This window comes from Propithecus coquereli, unplaced genomic scaffold, assembly GCF_000956105.1.
Source record: "Propithecus coquereli isolate 6110/MARCELLA unplaced genomic scaffold, Pcoq_1.0 Scaffold238, whole genome shotgun sequence".
Lineage (NCBI taxonomy): Eukaryota > Metazoa > Chordata > Mammalia > Primates > Indriidae > Propithecus > Propithecus coquereli.
The window spans coordinates 210,307-229,779 of NW_012147930.1; the positions used below are offsets into that span (position 1 = coordinate 210,307).

The window sequence follows — 19,473 nt, forward strand, 5'->3', positions numbered from 1 at the left end:
GATAGCCAACCCCACACAAATGGGGACGACACTCCCCGTATGGGGCCAGTGCACTCGCTGCGGCAGTTTGCGGATCGCCACATTCCAAGGCCGACTCTCCTCCTCTGTGGGGCGTGGGGGGGCAGTTAGCTGTGAGGGCTCAGGATAACAACATTCCAGCAGCTTTAAGTCTGAATTACTTACTTTTACACGGTTTTGTAGCCAGAGGTCACAACATCATGTCTCAGCAGTGAAGAAATGCAGGAGGGCTCTGTGGCTGTGCTCTGAGCAACGTGCCAACGCCCCTTCCATCTGGAGCTCACCTTCCTCCTCCTCAGCCCCAGCCACAATCAGGTGACGACTGTGACACAGATCCCAAGCCGGCAGGATTCCCTGCAGTGTGGACTCCGCACAGGTGGCAGCCGGCTGTCGGGTGTCTCTGGTTCCACCGCAGCATTCTGACGAGTGCCTACCCTGAAACCAGTCACTTTTGTGGGGAATGACATGGTCTCACCTGCGTTTTGGCTGTGACTTCTCTTCTGGAGCTGCCAGAGGGGATCGACCCAGAGGGTGTGCAGCAGGCACCTGTCCAGGACAGAGGACTGCGCTCCTGGCCTGGGGGAGAACGCGGGACAGCCGTGGAGACAATGCAGCTGGGAGAGACACGTGAGGAATAAAGACCACCAGGTTAAAGGTGGAGTCATCACCACCTGAGCCTCATTCCAGCGTCACTGATGGTGGACGCCCAGGACGATCAGCTCCTGACCTGCGGCCCTGGGAAGCACACGTGGGCCCCCAAGAGGTGTCCCTGCCACAAAGATGTGACAGCCTTCAGATCTAACTTCTCCTTCACAGGGAACGCAGAGAGGGAAGAACAGTTAAACATCATGAAAAACGAGAGTGTTCAGGACAAAGGTGGGGAGGGTGCAGGGGGTTCCGTTTCCAGAGTCACAGGACTTGGGAGACAGAACAGCTGTGCATGGTCCTTGCCTGGGTCCTGTTTGGGGGGAAAAAACAAAAGCAGCCAAAAGACATTTTCCAGACAATTGGGAAAATTTATATAAATATGGGTATTAGATGAGGTGGGGAATTACCGTGTTGGTGTGCTTGTGGCATCGTACTTATGCAGGGAGTGGCTTCTCAGGAATGCGTGCTGGGGCGCCCGGGGACGACTGTGGGGTTTGTACGGTACTTCTGAGTGGCTCGCTGAACGTGGCCGCGCCCACACGAAACAGGACAGACCAGCAGTTGTTCAGTCTCCACAACCGAGTTTCTGGGTGTCCATTGTACTGTTCTTGCCACTGTTACATAGATTTTTTCATAATAAAAGATTTTTAAAAATACTTGTTTCTCCCTCAGAATAAGCCAGAATGAAATATGCCAGATGGATTATGAGAATTAATCACCATTTACAGGTTTAAGTGTAGTTCGTTCCTCTTTCATCATCTGCTGACCCTACAGGGCTCAGGGCTGGGACATGCTTCAGGGGGTAAAACGCTAAGCTGTGACCCAGAGCCTCCACCCCGCCTCTGCCTGCTGTCCTGGCCCAGAGCCCCCAAGGGGGAAGTCACCGTTGCAATTGTCAAACATTCCTTAGATGCATCCGGCTCTGCTGGGAGATGGACTTTCTTGTTCACCTCTGAGTTTAGCATTTCCTGCTATTAAAATTAGAATAACTCTTTCATTCAGGATGTGCTCCTCCTAGACAAAACGGATATCACATTCTGGGAGCTGGAGAAGTGGGCAGACACAATCTCAGGAAAAGGTCTGGGAAAACACCTGTGTTTAAGTTCAGCTCTGACAGCTCAGCCTGCAGCTTCTAACAACAGATGCCAAAAAGACATCCTCCCCCAGCCACCATCCTGGGCCTCAGGATAAAGTCAGACTCTGGAGCAGCCTGGGTGAAGGCACCCACGACCCTGGGCAGCTGGTAGAGTTAAAAAGTAAATTCCAGGCACAAGCTTTTTTTTTTTAAACATCTGCATAAGACTGGCCAATTTAGGGTGTCACCTAATTAACATATTACTATAACTTTTCACTCATTTTACATACTAAGGCATAGGCCACATTCCTAAAGGTATGTTGTCGCCATAGAAGTGTGTTCCAGAACTCTCAAAGCCACTAGTTCTGTCCAGGCCAGAGAGTGGATCCCGCCTCCCTGATTACAAGATGTTGTCCTTCCGTCAAACACACATGCCACGTAGAGAACAAAGCTGTACCTGTGTCTGATTGATGAGGACATCTGCCAACAGGACAGAGCTCTACAGGGCCGGCCTGGCCCCCAGGGAAGGCTGGGGGAGACCCGCCTACTTGGGGAGCTGTGCCACGCCAGGAACTGCCATGCCTGGAACAGAGCAGTAGACATGCCGCTGGCTCGGCTCTCCATGTGACAGGAGGGTGCTGGTCTTCTCTAGGCCTCAGAAGCAGGGTCTAGACCCAGGTCCGCATGATTTTTAAACTGGCCCAGTGCCTTCCCTCACCCAGCCTACACTCGGGCATCTGTCATGTCCACACACAGGCAGCCCCAGAAGCAGAGTTTACAGCCACAAGGTAGAAACCGGCAAGCAGGTAAAGAGGAGGAGAGTGAACAAATGAACAGGAGGCGACACGGTGTTGGGTGTGAAGCACCCGGGCACCCAGCAGGGCAGGCAGGGGTCAGTGTGGCTGGGTGGCAAGAGGGGTCCACAAATGCCCTGGCTCAAGGAGGGCCGAAGGTGTAAGGACAACCCCGCCCCCAGCTGCCCTGGGGTCTCCGGCCCCTCCTTGAAGGGCCGGTGGCCTCCTCCCCATCCTGTCCTCACCCCCCACCCTCCTCTGTAATTTTTTAAGTGAATTGAGTAAGCAAACACTCAGTGCACTGCAGTATAGACGGCACCCACACGCAACAACAATCATGGGAAATGCAAGAACTGGGGTTCCAGAGGCACAGACCAACCCTGCCCCTTTCTAACATAAGCGGGAAGGGCATTCTCAGAATCACAGGAAAGGCCTGCGGGGAGAGAGGCAGGAAATGCCGAGCACAACTCTCCTTTTCTGTTTCTAGAACCTCTTGCTCAGCCCTCGTTTCTGCCCAGACGCTCCTTCCTGGAGGTGCAGGGGTCCCTCCCACCTGGCCCTCGGCGTCACCTGGGACCTCCAACCCTGGGGACCATGGCCCGTAGGACGCACGTCTGCCCACTGTCTGCCACCCTGGGCCAAGGTCTGGAAGGAATAAAGACACTTCCAGAAGGAGCCTGAGTCTGGAGTGGGGGAGACCTCCCCTCTGGCTCCTGGCACTGGTTGGCAGGTCGGGGGGCTGTGCACGGAGCCGGGACGAGGCCTGCAGGCTGAGGACAGTCACACAGCCGGCACCAAGCCCCAGCCAAGGGGAACCCCAGGCCTGACCTCGGCACCAAGAGGGCCGAGTGAGGACGTGCCAGCGACTGATGGCTCTGTTGTGTCTGGGGGGCCAGGTGGCGGGGACACCAGTGGATGGCATAGGACAGCACAGCTCTGGTCAGCCAAGCCCAGAGCAGGACCTGCCAGAGAGACGCTCATACCAACACGGGGATGTGGGGACACGCCACAGCCAACATGGAATGACACCCCCACCAGGGCCCAGTGGTTTCAAAACATGCTGGAGGAATCCAAACTCTAGCCATCAGGTGGGGGCCAACCCTGGGGAATGCCAGGGTCACAGGCCGTCCCCCCAGAGCTGAGCCCCAGAGCTCCCATCATGGCTCGGGCTGCACAGGGGAGTGCACACACTGCCTCTCTCCTCCCCAGACCCTCGCAGGACGTGGACTCTGCTTCCAGTTTGCTGTGAGTGAGCAGAGTTGTCCCTGGTTGTCTACGTGACAATTCTCTGCCTCTGGTGTGAACTAAAATGAAATCTTAAGGCTCACCCACCATCGGCTGACTGAATGGACTCCCTCTTGGCCAAGGGAATATCCTAAAACTAAATTGCCTGCTAGGAGGAGGGAGGTCAGACATGTCTCATCATGCCCCTACCCTTCTTGGGGACATCCTTTGTAACCCATTAGCAGGCCTAAGGGTATCAAGATAAACCTGCAGGTCCTCAATTTACACAACAAATCTTTGTCCAGTGCCGTATCTCTGATTAACAGCTCCTTATATTGAAACATTCCAAGCCTTTAGACAAAGCTTCAAGTCTTTAACTAATTACAAGCCAAAGCATCTTTAAACCCACCTGTATCCTGTAAGCCTCCCCCCTTCCAGACATCCCACCTTTTTGGACCAAACCAATGTAGCTGCCCACATATTGATTTATGAATTTACCTGTAACCCGTCTCCCCGAAATGTATAAAACCAAACTGTGACTCAGCCACAGCAAGTCCACTGCTCAAGTTTTCTTGGTTGTGGCTCCGGGTCATGGTCCTCAAATTTGGCTCAGAGTAAATCTCTTTAAAATTACTTTACAGAGTTTGGCTTTTTTTCTGTTAACACACGGTAGTGCATTGTTCTTTGGAAACGCCCCAGCGGCTAAGTGAAGGGGACCCCGTTTGTCCTCTACGTCAGCGCGCCTCCGATTTCAACTCACCGTCTGATGTCATTACACCTGCAGCACGTTCCAATAAACTGGCTCCACTGACCTCGCTGTGATCATCCATAAAATGGGCACAGCAATACCAGCCTCATAGGGGCGCGGGCGCAGGTGGACGTCATCGGTGCCTCCCTTGGGAACCAGCAGGACAGGACCACAGAGCAGGCATCGCTGCTTCAAGCTCCAGCCATCTGTTCTCTCACCAGGTGACGAGGACAGCGGGGCCCTGGCGACCCGCACACAGCAGAGGCACTGCGTGTCCCGACTCCTCCAGAGCTTCCTTCCGAGGAACACAAACACCACAGCCTGTTTAAGCCACGTCATTTGTCATTTTGTTTAAATATCAAGTTATTTTTACATGGTTTTACTTAAGTAACAAGTGCTTAATGTTTTTGTTTTGTTTTGCTAACTTCTGTTTTTGTTTTTCAGCTGTTTTTGCAGGAATCTATTTGAATCCTCAAATAGAGCCGGCTGTTCCAGCTGGAGTTCCACCCCAGGGAACTGAAATGTATTAATTTAATCAAAATGGTTTGCTTCCTGCGAGGAAGCAGACTGATTTTGTTTATCTCCCCCACTCCCCCCAGCCCTTCATTTTGCCGAGTCATTGCCTAAATTTAAAGTAGGTCTGCTCTCTGGGAAGCCACGGCCTTCCCCTGGGGCATGGCAGTGCGCAAAGATTCGGGGCGCACAGGCTGCAGTTAGACCAGAGGAGACACTGACCACGTGAGATGCCCCAGACATCGCGACGACTTCATTTTTCCCAAGTCCTCACGAACAAAGCTCTCGTCAGCTCCTCCCCGCTGGAGCATAGAGGACGAGGCCGTCGCCAGGCTGCGCAGTGGCTGCTCCCCAGAGGACACTGCCTAGGACCACGGCTGGCCACGTGCGCAGAACGAGAAGGAAAGTTGAACAGCAATGCTGGAGGGGCCGGGGGGAGGGGGAGGCTGCAGGTGCCGCTGGCGCTTTCCCGTTGGCCCTCTGCTCCGCAGCGCAAAGGGAGAAGTCAGGAAAAAACACTGTAAAAAAGGCAGCTGCTGTTAACACCGTCTCCCCATCAGAAAACGGATCTTTGCTCTAGCTTTCAGGGCCTCGCCCCCCTCACCGTCCGCTCCCACGCGTGGCCTGGCGACCGAGGCTCCACGTGCAGCTGCAGCCTGTTGTGAAAAGTAACCATTTAAAGACGGGTCCTACACTGACTCAGGGTCAAGTGGCAGGAACAGCAGAGGTCGAAGGACTCACGTCTTCCTCGCTTGTGGTTAACACGCAGAGGAGTGACGTGGGGCTGTCGTCAGTGTGTTTAGTCCTGCTGGACGTTGGAAAGTTAGATCTGAAAATGATGCTGTTATTACAGATAACTCTGGGATTAGCTCAGTGTTTGGGGGCAGGGCTCGACGCGCAGGGCCTGCCGGCACTCACGTGCCACCTTAGGCACTCTTAGTGGCAAGGCTAAGGCGTCGGGATCCCTCGGGATCCAGAGCCCAGGTTCTGCAGCAGGCCCAGGAGGTGGGACGGGCTGTCCTCCCTGCTCTCTTAGGAGAAACCGTAAAAAGCCACGTGGTGTGAGTCTGGCCCAGGCCTCACGCCGGGCGTGGGCTCCACAGCCTCGGAAGGGGATGGGGAGACATGTGGTTGGGCAGAGACTACAGACACCAGCTGTCACCTGGCTAGTTGTTGGACTCTGCTCTGGTGACCCCAGCGAACATCCCTGTCATCTTGGAGCACATTCTTGGCCACGTGTCCACGCGAGGCCCTCCATGTGGCACGCTCCCAGGACGTGGCGACCCTGCCCTCTTGGAGCATCAGTCTAGCAAGGAAGCAGATACGCAGCAAAAAGCACTGTTAGAACACACAGCCATGGAGAGGAGGGAACAAGCTGTTACAAAACCATCTGTGAGCCCCGGGCCCTGCGGAGGCCCCTCTGCACAAGGAATGTTACATTGACCCCTAGGACAGGATGAGCCTCCCACCATGGGAACTCGCAGAGCCCAGGCCACAGCCCAGCAGCTCAGGGCACCCAGGACAGGGCTCAGTGGAGCCCTCAGTGGGCGCAGGGTGGCGGGAGACGGGGCAGAGCCAGGCTGCTCACAGGCCAAACCGCTAGAACGTCGCTGTCTACCCCTCCACGAAGACCTGTGGTCCTGTCTTCCCGGCAGTGCGGACATTCTTGTCCCCTTAGGACAGACCAAGCGAGGGAACCTTGATTCCAAGGCAAAGCCGGGGCCACCCACACCAGCGAGAGCCGTTGGCTGTGGGTGTTCAGCACTAACTTAAGATGAGGAAAACCCGGAAGTGTTCGGTATCTTGCAGCGGCACCGGCAGCCTTCCAGCCTCACTGTCTTATGTGCAGAGCCCCCTGAGAATAACCCACTTTGTAAACAAAAACGGCTGAGGGTCGGCCGTGGGGGCCCTTGCGGGCTGGCGTTGCAGGCCAGGGCCTCGTGGGAAGCGCGCTGCAGAACGCTGTCTCCGCTGTTGACTGCACCACAGCTCAAACTTGTCTACACACTGAAAGGTCGTCTCAGCAGAAACTGGGCACTTCACAACTACTGACAAAGCGAGTTTGTTGCTGTCCTGCAATTAACTGAAATAAGCCATTGCACCCTGATTCTTCCTGTGCAGCAGGCTGTCGAGGCTCTCAGGTAACGGCACAGCTTCTCCTTACAACAGGTGGGTCGAGGGCTGCGACTGCCGTGCGAGGAGGCGCGGCCTGGGAAGCCTGTGGCAGCCCCGTAGGGTTTGAGGAGCCGGAACATGCCCCATCGCTTAAACCTGATCTAATCTGATTTAGCGCTCATTGCCAGGGCTCAAATCCACGATTATAAGCAACAATTTTGGGATTACAGAACAGCGGGCTGGGCGGAGACTCACTCACCACTGCAGCTCAGACCTGCCCACGTGTGCTCACGTCGCAGGTCACGCCAGCCAGAGACACTTGTACACGAAGCAACACGTCATTCCAGAGGGATCATTCCAGGGCCGCCGTCTCCTCAGCGCGGATTTCAGCTGTGAGGCCTGTTCGGAGTGTGCTGCTGCCTCCCATCGATAGGGCTAAAACCATTTTTCTACCAAAAAGGAAAGAAACCGCAGCAGCGAGCGCTCAGGTGGTCGTCCACCTTTCAGCCACCTGGGGACCACTGTGAGCGTGATTTTAAACAGCGTTCTCAGAGTTGGGAAAACTGTCCTGGCCAGTTTCTCTCTTCAAAGCTGACTAAATAGCACTGGCCTTCGGTTGTTCAACCATCAATTAAATAATCAACACGAAGAGCAGAAAACGAATAATTCGCTAAAAGTCATTTGGGGGAGAGAGGACAGACGCAGTTCCCTTGCCTATGATGACAGCCAGGCCCACGGGTGACCGGAGATAGGGTCCCAGGGTCCGTGTGGGACAGAGAGAGGAAGGTGAGGTGGGTCAGAGCTGTGGGCAGGTGAGAGGGGTCCCCAGGCCAGCGGGAGGTGGTGGGAGGTCCGAGAGCGCCCAACTCGTCGGCGCGGCCCTGAGGAGCAGCCAGGAGCAGCAACCACTGCCCAGGGGGACCCAGCTCCACGCCACCTCCCGCCACGTCTGCACTTAGGAACCACACGACGTGGGCACCACGGCTGGCGTCCAGCTCCTGAGGGAAGTTAACATCCTCCCAGAACAGGCCACTCCTTTCCAGAAAGACCTGTTTCTAAGTGACGGTCCTCTTTGTAAAATAGAAATGATACAGTAAGATGCTCTACACTAGTGCTTTCATGTGTCTCAGCTGGACACCAAGGGGTAAGACACGCACAGGGACCCAACTCGTGAGATGAAGACAGAGGGACCAGAGTAGACAGGCGCGGGCCGCGCTGCGGCCTCCCAGCCCGGGTGCTCAGGCACTCACGGATGGTGCAGTGCGCAGTGCAGTTACCCAAAAAATACATCTCGAAAACACAGGATGAAACTGTTCATTTATTTGAGAAAAAGTACATGTATTAATTGCATTTTAAAATGAGGTTTAAAAGGTCAGGAAAAGTGCCATCAGCTCTAAGTGACTAAAGCCATTGTGAGCAGATGCCAGCAGTTGTGCAAACCAATAATGAAAGGTTAGAACAGTATTTTTACTCTCTTAAAAATCTCAGTGTTGCAAAAGAGTGAGACTCTCTCTCAAAAAAAAAAAAAAAAAAAAATCTCAGTGTTAAGAAGGAACCTTACCTTCTCTGAAGCCAATCGCTTTCCTGTTAAATAATGAAACGCAGTAGGAAGAGCACAGACCACTCTCACCACACAGGGAAGCTGTGGTTTACACAACCCAACCCCGTTCACTTGTGAAGAGGGCAAATTTGCTTTGCTAATAAGTTCTTTCAGGAAAAGATACTTTTCTCCCAAAGCACACCAATAAATATTTACATTAAAAACCACAAATGTAGTTATTTTAATTCAATCAGATATAATAGAAGAAAAAACTAATTTTTACATTCGTCTTTGTAGGTAAGAAAAATTTGATTTACAGTGCATATTCCAATCCCGATCTGGCTTTGTCTTCAAAGTTCGAGAACAGCAGCATAAAGAACCATTTGCTAACCGTGCATCACAGTTGCACGGCTGAGGTGAGTGGCAGGCACTTAGCATCCCGACAGAGCCACAGCCACAGTGCTCCCCATCCCATGCGTCTCACGCAGTATTTCTGTTCCTGCGCAACAGGGCAGCATCAGCTGGAGACAAGCCTGGCCTGACTCCTGTGGCCAAACATTTGCATAAGTCTCGGCGTGGTGCGCGTCCGTGCCACCCGCAGGCACGTGTTCAGGGAGATGAGTTTGGGAGTCACAGTCCACACACCCAGCTGTTGACCTGAGGAAACTGAGGAATCTTCGATTTCGCTATTACGCTAAGAATTACAAATTTTCCTCTGCATCGTGAAACAAAGAAAACCTCCACAAGGTCAAGGTTCTAATACAAACTGAAGTCACTACTGAAAGCATGTCCCCCTTTCAAGGCTCAACAAGTAAACCTGCTCTGTTAAAAAGAGATGGATGGACGGATGCACACAGACACGGCAGACGGACGCAGACGGTTGACAGCCGCGCAGGAGGATGGACATGGGTGTAGACAGATCGGATGCACAGGTGGGACATAGGTGGGTCAGGTGAACTTGTCCTGTTACACACAGACAGGCTGGTGCCCTGCAGCGTGCTGTCATCCCGCAGGAGTGTCAAGTGGACCGTCCACGTGCACAGAATAGCACGGGAGTACACACAGAACAACGCAAGCATCGGGTTTTGGGGGGGGTGTGTGTTTTTAACATGACGGGAATGCACTGTGTAACTGGAGGTTTTTGCTTTGTTTTTAACCAAAACAAAGAAAAATGTATCTTTTCTTTCAAACCACTTTTGCCTAAGCTAAGATCTCACACCACCCGCTGATACAAGCCACTCTGCCAGGGGACACGTGACTGGTACCCCCGACACCATGTAGGCTCACGCTGGCGAGGACGAGAGGCAGAGCAGACAGAAAAGGAATGGGAGATGCTCTCAAATTACTGGTTTAAGTTACTCCTGTGGGGGAAGCACAACTTCCTGCAGATTTCACATCAATCACAATGAGTGATTTCTCACTTGAAAAACCAAACACATGGGGACAATAGAAAAGAGGCACTTAGTATTTTATGTACAATTTTAACTCTATAATGAGCGAGTTAATGTTTTCCAAACAAGATTATCAAGTGACAAAAAATTATCCACACTTCGCTAATCTGTAAACAAAAAGTAAATTTTTTTAAGAAAATAAAGATAAATATTTAAAAGTTCAGGAGAAGCAAAAATAAAATCCCCCAAAAGAGCCACTGTTACCGTCCAATGTGCACGCAAAAGGCTACTCCTGCCTCAGCAAGAGACAAACATGCATTTTAAGATACTGACATTTTATGCTCAAATATAACCTTTGCCATTCCACTATTTGTTTAGATATTTCTAAATCTAATACAAAAAGTTTAATTTCCCAGGTTAACCAAAATTTAACATAACCTTTGGAAGATCCATCTTACCTCCTTGACTGTAATTCTCTGGCAAAAGAAAAGGATTGCACAACTGACACATCCTCGTGTGCGGTGACATGGATGGTGCGTGACACAAGGGATGGCTACATGGTACTACATGCAAGAGAAAGGCAGACAGGCTCTGAAACAGAGAACTGCAGCTGAGGGTGGTGTGAAAACAGTTTCATGTTGTCCTGTAGGACAGCATCAAAAATCCACACCCACTTTCTGCAGAATGTGCCCGTGGCGGGTGGACAGTGGATGTTCCCACCGCGAGGGGACCAGAGAATCACAGTGTGGGCATGAGCTCGCCAGTCGGCGAAAACAGGAACGTGAGACACAAGCAAGAAGCAGGTGACCTACGCTTCCTAGCACGGGAAGGACTCAACAACTGACTGCATGATACTAAGAAACCGCAACGCAGCAGCGGCTGTCGCCCGATCACTCTGCCTCCTCCCGGCTGTCCGTCAGCCGCCCTCTGCTCTGCCGGCGGATGCTCACCAGCCTGCCGGCTGACCGGAGGCTCCACCGGGAGCTGGCGGCCGCGTCAGCCAGGCTGGTGTACTTGGCCGAGCCCTTGGCGCCCTCCTCCCAGCCCGGCCGAGACGAGGGGCCGCCCGAGGCGTCCTCCAAGTCAGCCGACATGTCTTCAAGAGCAAGTTTTGGAGGCTCCCAACCTTCAATCTCATCTGGTTTCTTAGACTGTATGTTCTGTTTTAAAACCAAATTGTCCCAAAATCCAGATTTCTTCTCTGTCTTCAATTCTTCCTTTAATCGTATGTTTGTTCTATAGGAGATGAAAGAGTGAAGTGTTGGTGAGCCCCTGACCTTAAGGCCTCAAGTTGTGTCGATTTTATAAAGTTCTTTCTAAAAAAAATTTTAAGTTGTTGGGAAATCTAACAAAAATCTATGTGTAAGGTTTCAAATATTAACAAGGAAAACCTAGTCACTACATGTAAACGAAGCACGTAAAAACCCTAATATAGGACACCCCTTGGCAATCCATAACCAAGAGCTGATTCTCAGACAAGAGACACAGGTGTTGTCACAAAAGAGCTTGTCGGGGTCTCACGAGGCAAGTGCTGACCGGCCGAGCAGAACACACACAGGAAAATCCAGGGTCTGGGTTAAGAAGTAAGAAGGGAAAACTGTTCCATGTATTAAACAGGTTTTCAACAGGGTTATTCATATAGCAAGCTCATCTCAGGAATTTAGCAGGTAATTTGCTCAGTAAAAGTAAGAGCCCAGAGCACCGTGTGCCACAGAAAGGAACAGGAGGCCGAGGTGGAGCTGAGGGACAAAGGGCGGCAGGTCAGTGCCCTCTGCCCCAGCCGCCGCGGGCCGTGCCTGGGAGCATCTCAGAGCCCACCCGGTGCAGACGCTGGCGTAGCAGCAGGTCACCTGACAACCGGGGCTCCACTGACACTGTCCCCTACAGATGGAGAACTCAAGGAAAGTCCTGGCGTGGGCCAGGCAAGGAAGTGCAGATAGCGGACGGGCCCTGCGGTCCTCAAACAAAAGCAAATCCATCCTCGTAGGCTCATCAAGCGCCACCTTCTAATCCAGCGACTCTTCACACCACTGAGCAAATAAGCCACTGGTGACACCATTAGGTAGTCACCGAATTCATATTTTCAACTTTAAATGTACTTTTTAAACTATTCTGATGTCAGTTTAAATCTATTTATTTTCTAAAATCTTTTACAGTTTACCTACCGATTCTGACAGTGCTTTTCCTTATTTCCTTAAACGAGAAACGAGATCTCCACTCCACCCTCCTCAGCAATTCATAATCCCCGAAGTGGTCGCTTCCTTCCCTGCCACAACCGGACTCACCCTTTGGACTTGGGAGACTCGCGTCTTTCCAGGAGCCGCTGCTGGTCGTCTTTATTGAACAGAGAAGTCACTTCTTTCCACCCTCGGAAACTTGCTCCCTGAACCTAATAAAAGGTTAAGAAAAATGTCAGATTTGATATTGTGAATCAATAGATCTCAGTTTTCTATTCCAGTAACTGCAGGGCTAAAATTTAGAAGAAATAATTGGCCGAGCTCACCTCTGACCCTGCTATGTCTGCACACCCTTCTCCTGTCAGCCATTAGCGATCTCAGATGTTACGTGGCATAGCCATGTCAGCTTATCAGTGCTGCTGAGGGGTCCAAATTCAGTAAAAGACTAGTCGTAATCGTATTTTACCTAAAGTAGGTTGTGATAATGACGCAGTCAGATGAAGCTGCCCATAAAAGAACACGGTCTCCTGAAGCTGAGGACTGACCCTAGAGAGGTTATTCTTATCAGAGGTCACCCAGAGGGGGTTGCCCCAAATCCTTCCCTGAATCTGCCATCTCTGCCCTTTCAGTGTGGGTTAGTCCACCTGTCACTGACGGCCCTGGCAGGTGGTTCCCCTGGAATTCCATTTCTGACATTATCATGAAAGGAGAATTACTGGGATTTAAATTACTACCCAGTGTTTCCATTGAAGTTACTGGGAATAAGATGGGAGAAATAGTCTCTAGTCAATGAGCTTCAAACAGATGTCCCTGGAGGGGAACAACCTACAAATAAGAGGAAAATGAGAGGGAAAAACTTCCTAGGAATGAACAGGGAGCTGCATGTCCAAAGGGTAAGTGGATGGTGTTAACTATTTCCAGAAATGCACGTACAGTTGCAGCATCTGGGAGGGAAGGGCAGTGACACATGGTTACTGCAGAACAGATGAAGTTGTGGGTTCTATCAGACAGGGCTCGCTGTTTCCTCCCCACCGGCCGCTGTCCCCAGCCTGGAGACCGTCCACTGAAGGGACCCGTGAAAGCACACGGCCTTCACATCCGTGTCCCGCAGCACCTGCTCCTCCACGCGCGAAGTGCCATCCGATGCTCTGCAGAGCTGAGGTGCGTTAGCCTCACCGGCACCAGTCTGGCTGTCCAGTGCCAAAGATCCCATCTCTGTTCCCTGCGCGTTCTCGGACTCCCCATCCACTCGTGGCAGCTTCTTTGACGTTAAGAAAATTTTCATTCATGATTTTTCAGTCTGTCTCACACACTTCCCAAAAGCTCCTGGGGCACTCGGGGCCTCGGGCAGTTTCCTGAATTGTCCTTCAGGAGGGACTCAAGTTCCTTCAGCGAGTGGAACGCTCTTCCCACCACAGCGGTCAAGGCCTGGTGGCATTTGTCCTTTCGGGCGTAAGGACCTGTCTGTGATTTGTGGCCGACGTGCGCCTGGCCCTCGGAGACGCCAGCGACCTGCCTCAGTTGCTCTCACCCGCAGGTGCACAGGCCACGCACCCACAAAAGACAACGCTGCCGTTACAGTGTTGTGGAGAGTGCCGACCCCGGAGTGGAAACCACGGCGCAAGCGCCAAAGCCTGAGCCTGGCGAAGACGGTCACTCCTCCCTCAAGCCGCTTGAGCCTCCCATGGACTCTGAGCCGGGTGAGCTGCAGCTGCCCTCTCGGGACACACGGGAATGGGGGCTGACTGAACATGACATAGCAGCAAATAAAACACCACCAGAGAAGCATCTGGCTGTGTGACCCTCCAAGACCTCAGCACCCACCACACGCACGCCCTTTTCCAGGTTGAGTCGCAGGAGCTGAACTGTGGCTGCTTTTACGGGGCAGCTATAGCAGCTACCTCTCCCCTCCCGCACCTGAGATACGGAAACGCCTTATCCTCCGGCAGGTGCAGAAACCCGTGTGAGGGAATCGCTCTTGCGCCCTCTGGGTTTCCCCACAAGAGCCTGAGCCCCTCAGACCCTGAGTCCCCGCAAGCCTCACCCCAGGTCCCCAGTGGCCTGCTGGGCAGAGCCATCTGGCAACCGACCCTCATCGCAGCTCGCAGGCCTGAGGGGGCGGCCTCTTGCCTGAATCTCCCATCTTGGCCAACAGCGTGGCGTTCTTGGGCGACTCCACCCCTCAGACGCCAGGCCACACTGGGCGTGTGGACCCACAGACCACAGCTGGGCCCCCGCACCTGCTGGCCACCACGGTCCTGCGAGCCCATCTGGGGCCGAGGCTCCTCCCACCGGGCGGCCACCAGGGAGGAAGCTGGAGGGATCCTGCTCGGCTGCTGGCTGAGCACCCGGGAGCTGGGGTTGACGCGTGACGAGCAGCACAAGCTCGAGCAGTGCGGGCCGCCGGGTCAATCTCGCCCCAGCGTGGGCAGCAGGAGCTGCCGTGTGCGGCGTGGGGGTGGCAGGATTTCAGGAAGGTGTGTGGGGTCCCCAACCCCAGGCCAGGCGTGTCCATGGGACCACGGCAGCACAGCAGGAAGCAGCGGCTCACAGAGAAGGCATCAGAACCAGCACCGGGATCGGAGGGGCACCTGCCTGGGCACCCTGCTCCTCCAGCCGGTGAGGCCACCTCTCAGCAGGGGTCCGAGGCTTCCGGAGGACACGGACATGGTCCTGAGGTGGAACAGATCTTAGGCTGCCAACACAAGCAGTGTTCACAGTGTGAGGCGTGAAGGAGGTTTTCCTCTTCTGAGGGTACAGCCCCTGCGGAGCCCACTCTTCTGGGAAGGCATGATAAACCCAGACACCTCCAGGGACAGGGGAATGACAGGGTGACAAGCTGGGATTAGATGCAGGGACAAAGTGACAGCACGAAGAAATGAAGACAGATAAGATGTGCTATAAATCTCCACGTGGTACCTGAGAAGTTAGGCTACAGGTGTGAAAAAGTGAGTTTCTACACAAAATGATGAAAAACCATTTTTTTCTTTTACCTGTACCTCATATGCAAAAAAGGTCCTTCGTGTTCCGTGAAGAAAATCTACGAAATACTGGAAAGAAAGTGAATGTCATCCACAATTTACCAAAATGCTTCCTGCTGGAGAGTTAAGTGGCAGTGTCTGACCACGAAACGTGTGCAGAGGCCAGGCCCTGCTGGCCGGCGAGTCCAAGGCCCACGTCTGTCGCACAAAACACGGGGGGTGACATCATGGAAAGCTTCGTTTAAAACAATTCAACCTGCCAGACTTCATCTCTTTTGGTTATAAAACAGACCCATATCTAAACAAGTTCAACTCTATGAAGTACCGTCCTTCAAACTGAATCTCACAAATTGTAATCTTAAAATTTTAAACAAAATGTCAACTTAAAGACCAAGATCTAGTGTCGTTTGCATGTTCTCCTGTTTTTCCTCAAATATAAAGCTCTCACTGTAAGTGTGTAATTCCAAATAAAACAGATCTACGAGTCTCCGTTCACCACCGAAGGGTGTGTCTATGGTGTCCCGCCCTCCAGAGCGGCAGCTCCCTGCGACCAGAGCCAGAAAAAACCACACGAGGCTGAAAGGTGACAGATGAGACACACGTTTCAATAGTGTGGATGAGGAAATGTTATCCCAAAACCTCTCTGAAACACAAACTAGTGAGAGGGATGGCAGTGAAACTCCGGTCAGCTCAGGCCACGGACCCACACGCACCAGTTCAGTCCACATCCCACGTAATGTTAATATTTTAATGAAAGTAATTTCGTGTGTGTACTTCTTAAAGGCATTTAAATTCATAGGTCAGGGAAAAGGAAAAAGAAAAAAATCTTCGTTAGGCCAGGTGTGCCAGTTTCTCATCAGGAAAATGCTCCACCACACCTGGCGGCAGCGTGGGCTGCGTCTCGGCGGGTGCGGGGGCTGAGCTAGTGTGGGGCTCTGGGCGGGCAGCTGCTGGTGGCAGCTGGAAAGTGCTGCAGTCCTGTGGTCACCGGCACGCTGACACGGGTCCCTGTGCGGGTGGGAGGAGATGTGGATGGGGCTGATGAGCTGGGCCACGCCCTCTGCCACGGCCCGCGCGACTCCAGAACAGTCGGATGGGCGGGGAGGCTTCAGGGCCAGCATGGGCTGCGAGGACACTGAGAGATGCGGCGCGCAGCTTTCTGGGGTGCCCGGGGTGGGAGGGCTGGAGGAGAAACCACCACTGTCGTGTTCCTCATGGAAATGACCATTGTCATGGGACTGAGGAAACACGGTGGCCGCCATGCCACAGCCACTAAGCCAGCTAAGGCTTCAGTTATGATTCATGCGAAGGCACGGCTGGACTGCTCAGTTTTCTTTCTAATCATTCTAAATTTTAGAACTCACAGTGACTTCATGGTTAAACGCTGAAGTTACTGAGAAACTGGTAATTCTGGAGAAAACTGGTTTCACAGTCCCGCTCAGGCATCTGAGCCAACAAGAAACCAGATTCTGGCCCTTTATCAGACGAGAGCTATCAGGCTACAGGAAAGTTCTTCGGCAACGTTCACCAGCTCACAGAACACGCTGCGGGGCTGGAGCTGAGGGGGTCGGCCGGGCTCTCACCCGACTCCCAGGCTGCCCGAGCCACGTCCAGCTCAGGGTGTCAGCCCAGGGCGGCTCAGGTGGCCCCGACACACTTCAGGTACCAGAGGCAAAGCAGACCAGGCCTCAGGCAGCTGCGTTCATGGTGCCACACGGCACGGGACACACACGCCGCTGCCTCCCAGAGATGTCAGCGCACAGGGCATGTGCCATGGTCCAGGCTAATGCAGGGCCGGGCGGGGCGGGCGTGTGCCTCGCGTGGGCTCATCCCTCCCGCTCAGTTTTGGGTGGTCGGGTTGGCACTTGGCCCCTGGCAGTAAATGCTGGGATGACTCCTCAGACGGCCTCACCCCACTGGCTCTCGAAACGGTGCGGAGAACCATACCCGGCTCCAGCGCAAACGCTCCCCAGACACTTACAGGGCAGACGATTCGTGATGGCGTGATGCGGGGGGATGGGGGTGTGCGCGGACTCGAAAGTGCACAACACAGCCGCATTTGCCAGTATTACCAGACACGTTCGGTGGTCCCTAACAGCATGAAAAACTTCTGGGATCAACTAGTGAAACTTTGGTTGTGTGGCTCATGTGGTCACTTACTCCACAATCCTCGTTTTACATCTTTTCCTTTAAATGCTCTCGTCATCTGACAGCTCGGAATTATTCGTGCTAAAGAAGGGAAGGGAGAGGACAGGATTCAGAGCCAGCTGTGCGCAAAGCCCCCCAGGAGGAAATGCCCTGCCACAGCCACGGGGGAGCCCAGTCAGGCGGGACGGGGGAACCCTGGCCGCGCAGGACATGCAGCAAGAAAGGCCGAGTGCACCACAGGAAGCCATCAGAGGACGTGTGCACAGGTCAAAGGGCAAGGTACGTGGCAGTCTGCACCCTGGGCTGCCTCTGCACGTAAGCGATGTGGGCGCCAGCGCTAGAGAGGAGCATGACATCCAGCATCCCAGCAGCGCGGACGGGTCGGTCTTCAGGGTGCTGGTGGGAAAGAGCCTCACCTGTTACAGAATTCCACCCACAGGTGACAGGTGAGATAAAAGCACAGTGACAACACCGGCACCACGCCGTCACCCTCACCTCCAGCCCGAGAGCGGTGACCTGCCTGGCAACGCCACAGAGACGGCGTCCTGCATCCTCTCTCCGAAACTGAGGCAGCACGGAGACAATCTGACAACTGCCTCCGTCTCTAAAATGATGAATTTCCACAGAATTTTTTATAAAATGGCAAATGAGCACTACACCTGGAAACATGGAATTAGTTATCTTGAGAAGCAGCTTAAAACATCCCAAGTCTGCAGGTAACACCTGGAGGGGAAACAGACGGCTGCTTTTCTAATTACAATTTGTATTGTTCTTTTTGAATTTGAAAAACAAAAATACAAGCAAAATATTAGGGAAAATTGCAATATATGAAGGTAACAATCTAGTGTCCTCAATATAAGAAAAGTTTTATAAAACAGTTAAGAAAAACTAAAACAGCCAAGTAGGAAAGTGGGGGAAGCGAGAGCATCTTCTGATCCCAGGAACTTATCTCCTTGGTTCAGGAGAACACGGTCCACCTGGCAGAGTTTCTGCTCCAGCCCAGGCCCTGCCCAGGGGCTGCCGTCCTCACTTGAGGGCGAGGCGGGGACTCCGGGCCCCAGAGGCACAAAGGTGTCTTTATCAACCAGACCTGCTCGTTTACGGGGCCTCCTCACAGCAACGCAGCCTGCCCTGGGTTCTGGCCACCACTCCCCTCACTGGCCAGACGGCTACGTGCCCTCAACGAGCTCTCTCTCCTCTTCTTAGTTTCTGGCCTCCAGAAAGGGCGGCACCAAGGGGTCATGTGTCTCCTTGAACGGGTCCCAGACAGTGCGATCTGGGCAGCGTTTCCCTCCTCCCGAGTGTCTTCTCGTGTTAGCCCCAGGGATGCAGCAATGACGTGTTTATTAGGAGAGTCCCGTGGCCAGGTGGGAACAGAAGGGCGCAGGCCCCAGCAGGAGGGATCCGGTTTGCGTGATGTTCAAAGAAGTAGATCCCGGGCTCTGCCACAAACCCCGAATCAACATGCGGAGTCAGTCCACTCCCTTAAGACAACGGAAACCCTCCAGTTTCGGGACTAAGAAGTCACCACTTCAGCCACAGGTGACCTCTCTATTCCCAAGTCACCAGGTTACGATTTAACAGAGTTCTCTGTACTCAACCATTTACGTCAGGACAGTCAATGTGAACACTTGATACCATTTGAATTCTCACACACCAAGAATTGCTGCTCCAAGATCCCCACAAGACAATCTTTGGGACACAGTTGGAAGCCGGACTTCATAAACTCACGCAGAGCTTGTCAGCTACATTTGTAAGCATTTCCCATTCTGAGAAACTTCTACCTTATGTCTTTTAAAACACGTATTTGAAAACTAAATGGCCAGGTGCACATTGGTGATGGTTGTTATAGAGAGAAGGGCTTGGGGAGGGAGAACAGCTCCATGACAAATGTTTTCACAAGGTGTTTTGCTGAGATGAAAATTATCCTTTCATAAATTATGGCTTAATAGTCAATTTATATACATTATAGTCTCCACATAATTCTGTACGCCTGATTAAAAAAACATTAATTAATACATTCTAAATTACTAATATGCTCTAAAATGGAAAGCCATGAACTCTGCCTACTTAGCAAACGGATCCACGACCTCAAACAGCC

The 19,473-nt window shown here is 52.8% G+C and overlaps 1 protein-coding gene and 1 long non-coding RNA gene across 2 annotated transcripts in view; both read right to left on the minus strand.

Moving 5' to 3' along the window:
• Positions 1 to 1,220: 1,220 nt before the first annotated feature.
• Positions 1,221 to 7,912, minus strand: LOC105811639. The gene is made up of 5 exons (XR_001137557.1): positions 7,395 to 7,912; positions 6,183 to 6,326; positions 4,520 to 4,802; positions 2,199 to 2,323; positions 1,221 to 1,280 (listed from the first exon to the last, which is right to left on the minus strand). It is a non-coding gene; the product is annotated as an uncharacterized LOC105811639 (long non-coding RNA).
• A 3,044-nt stretch (positions 7,913 to 10,956) lies between these two features.
• The window catches only part of TDRP (testis development related protein), a 28,578-nt gene continuing 20,061 nt past the window's right edge, over positions 10,957 to 19,473 (minus strand). The window contains exons 2-3 of the mRNA XM_012645864.1: positions 12,352 to 12,455; positions 10,957 to 11,302 (exon numbers count right to left, since the gene is read on the minus strand). Coding sequence (XP_012501318.1) covers positions 10,957 to 11,302; positions 12,352 to 12,455 — 450 coding nt within the window. The remainder of the gene's footprint in view (positions 11,303 to 12,351; positions 12,456 to 19,473) is intronic.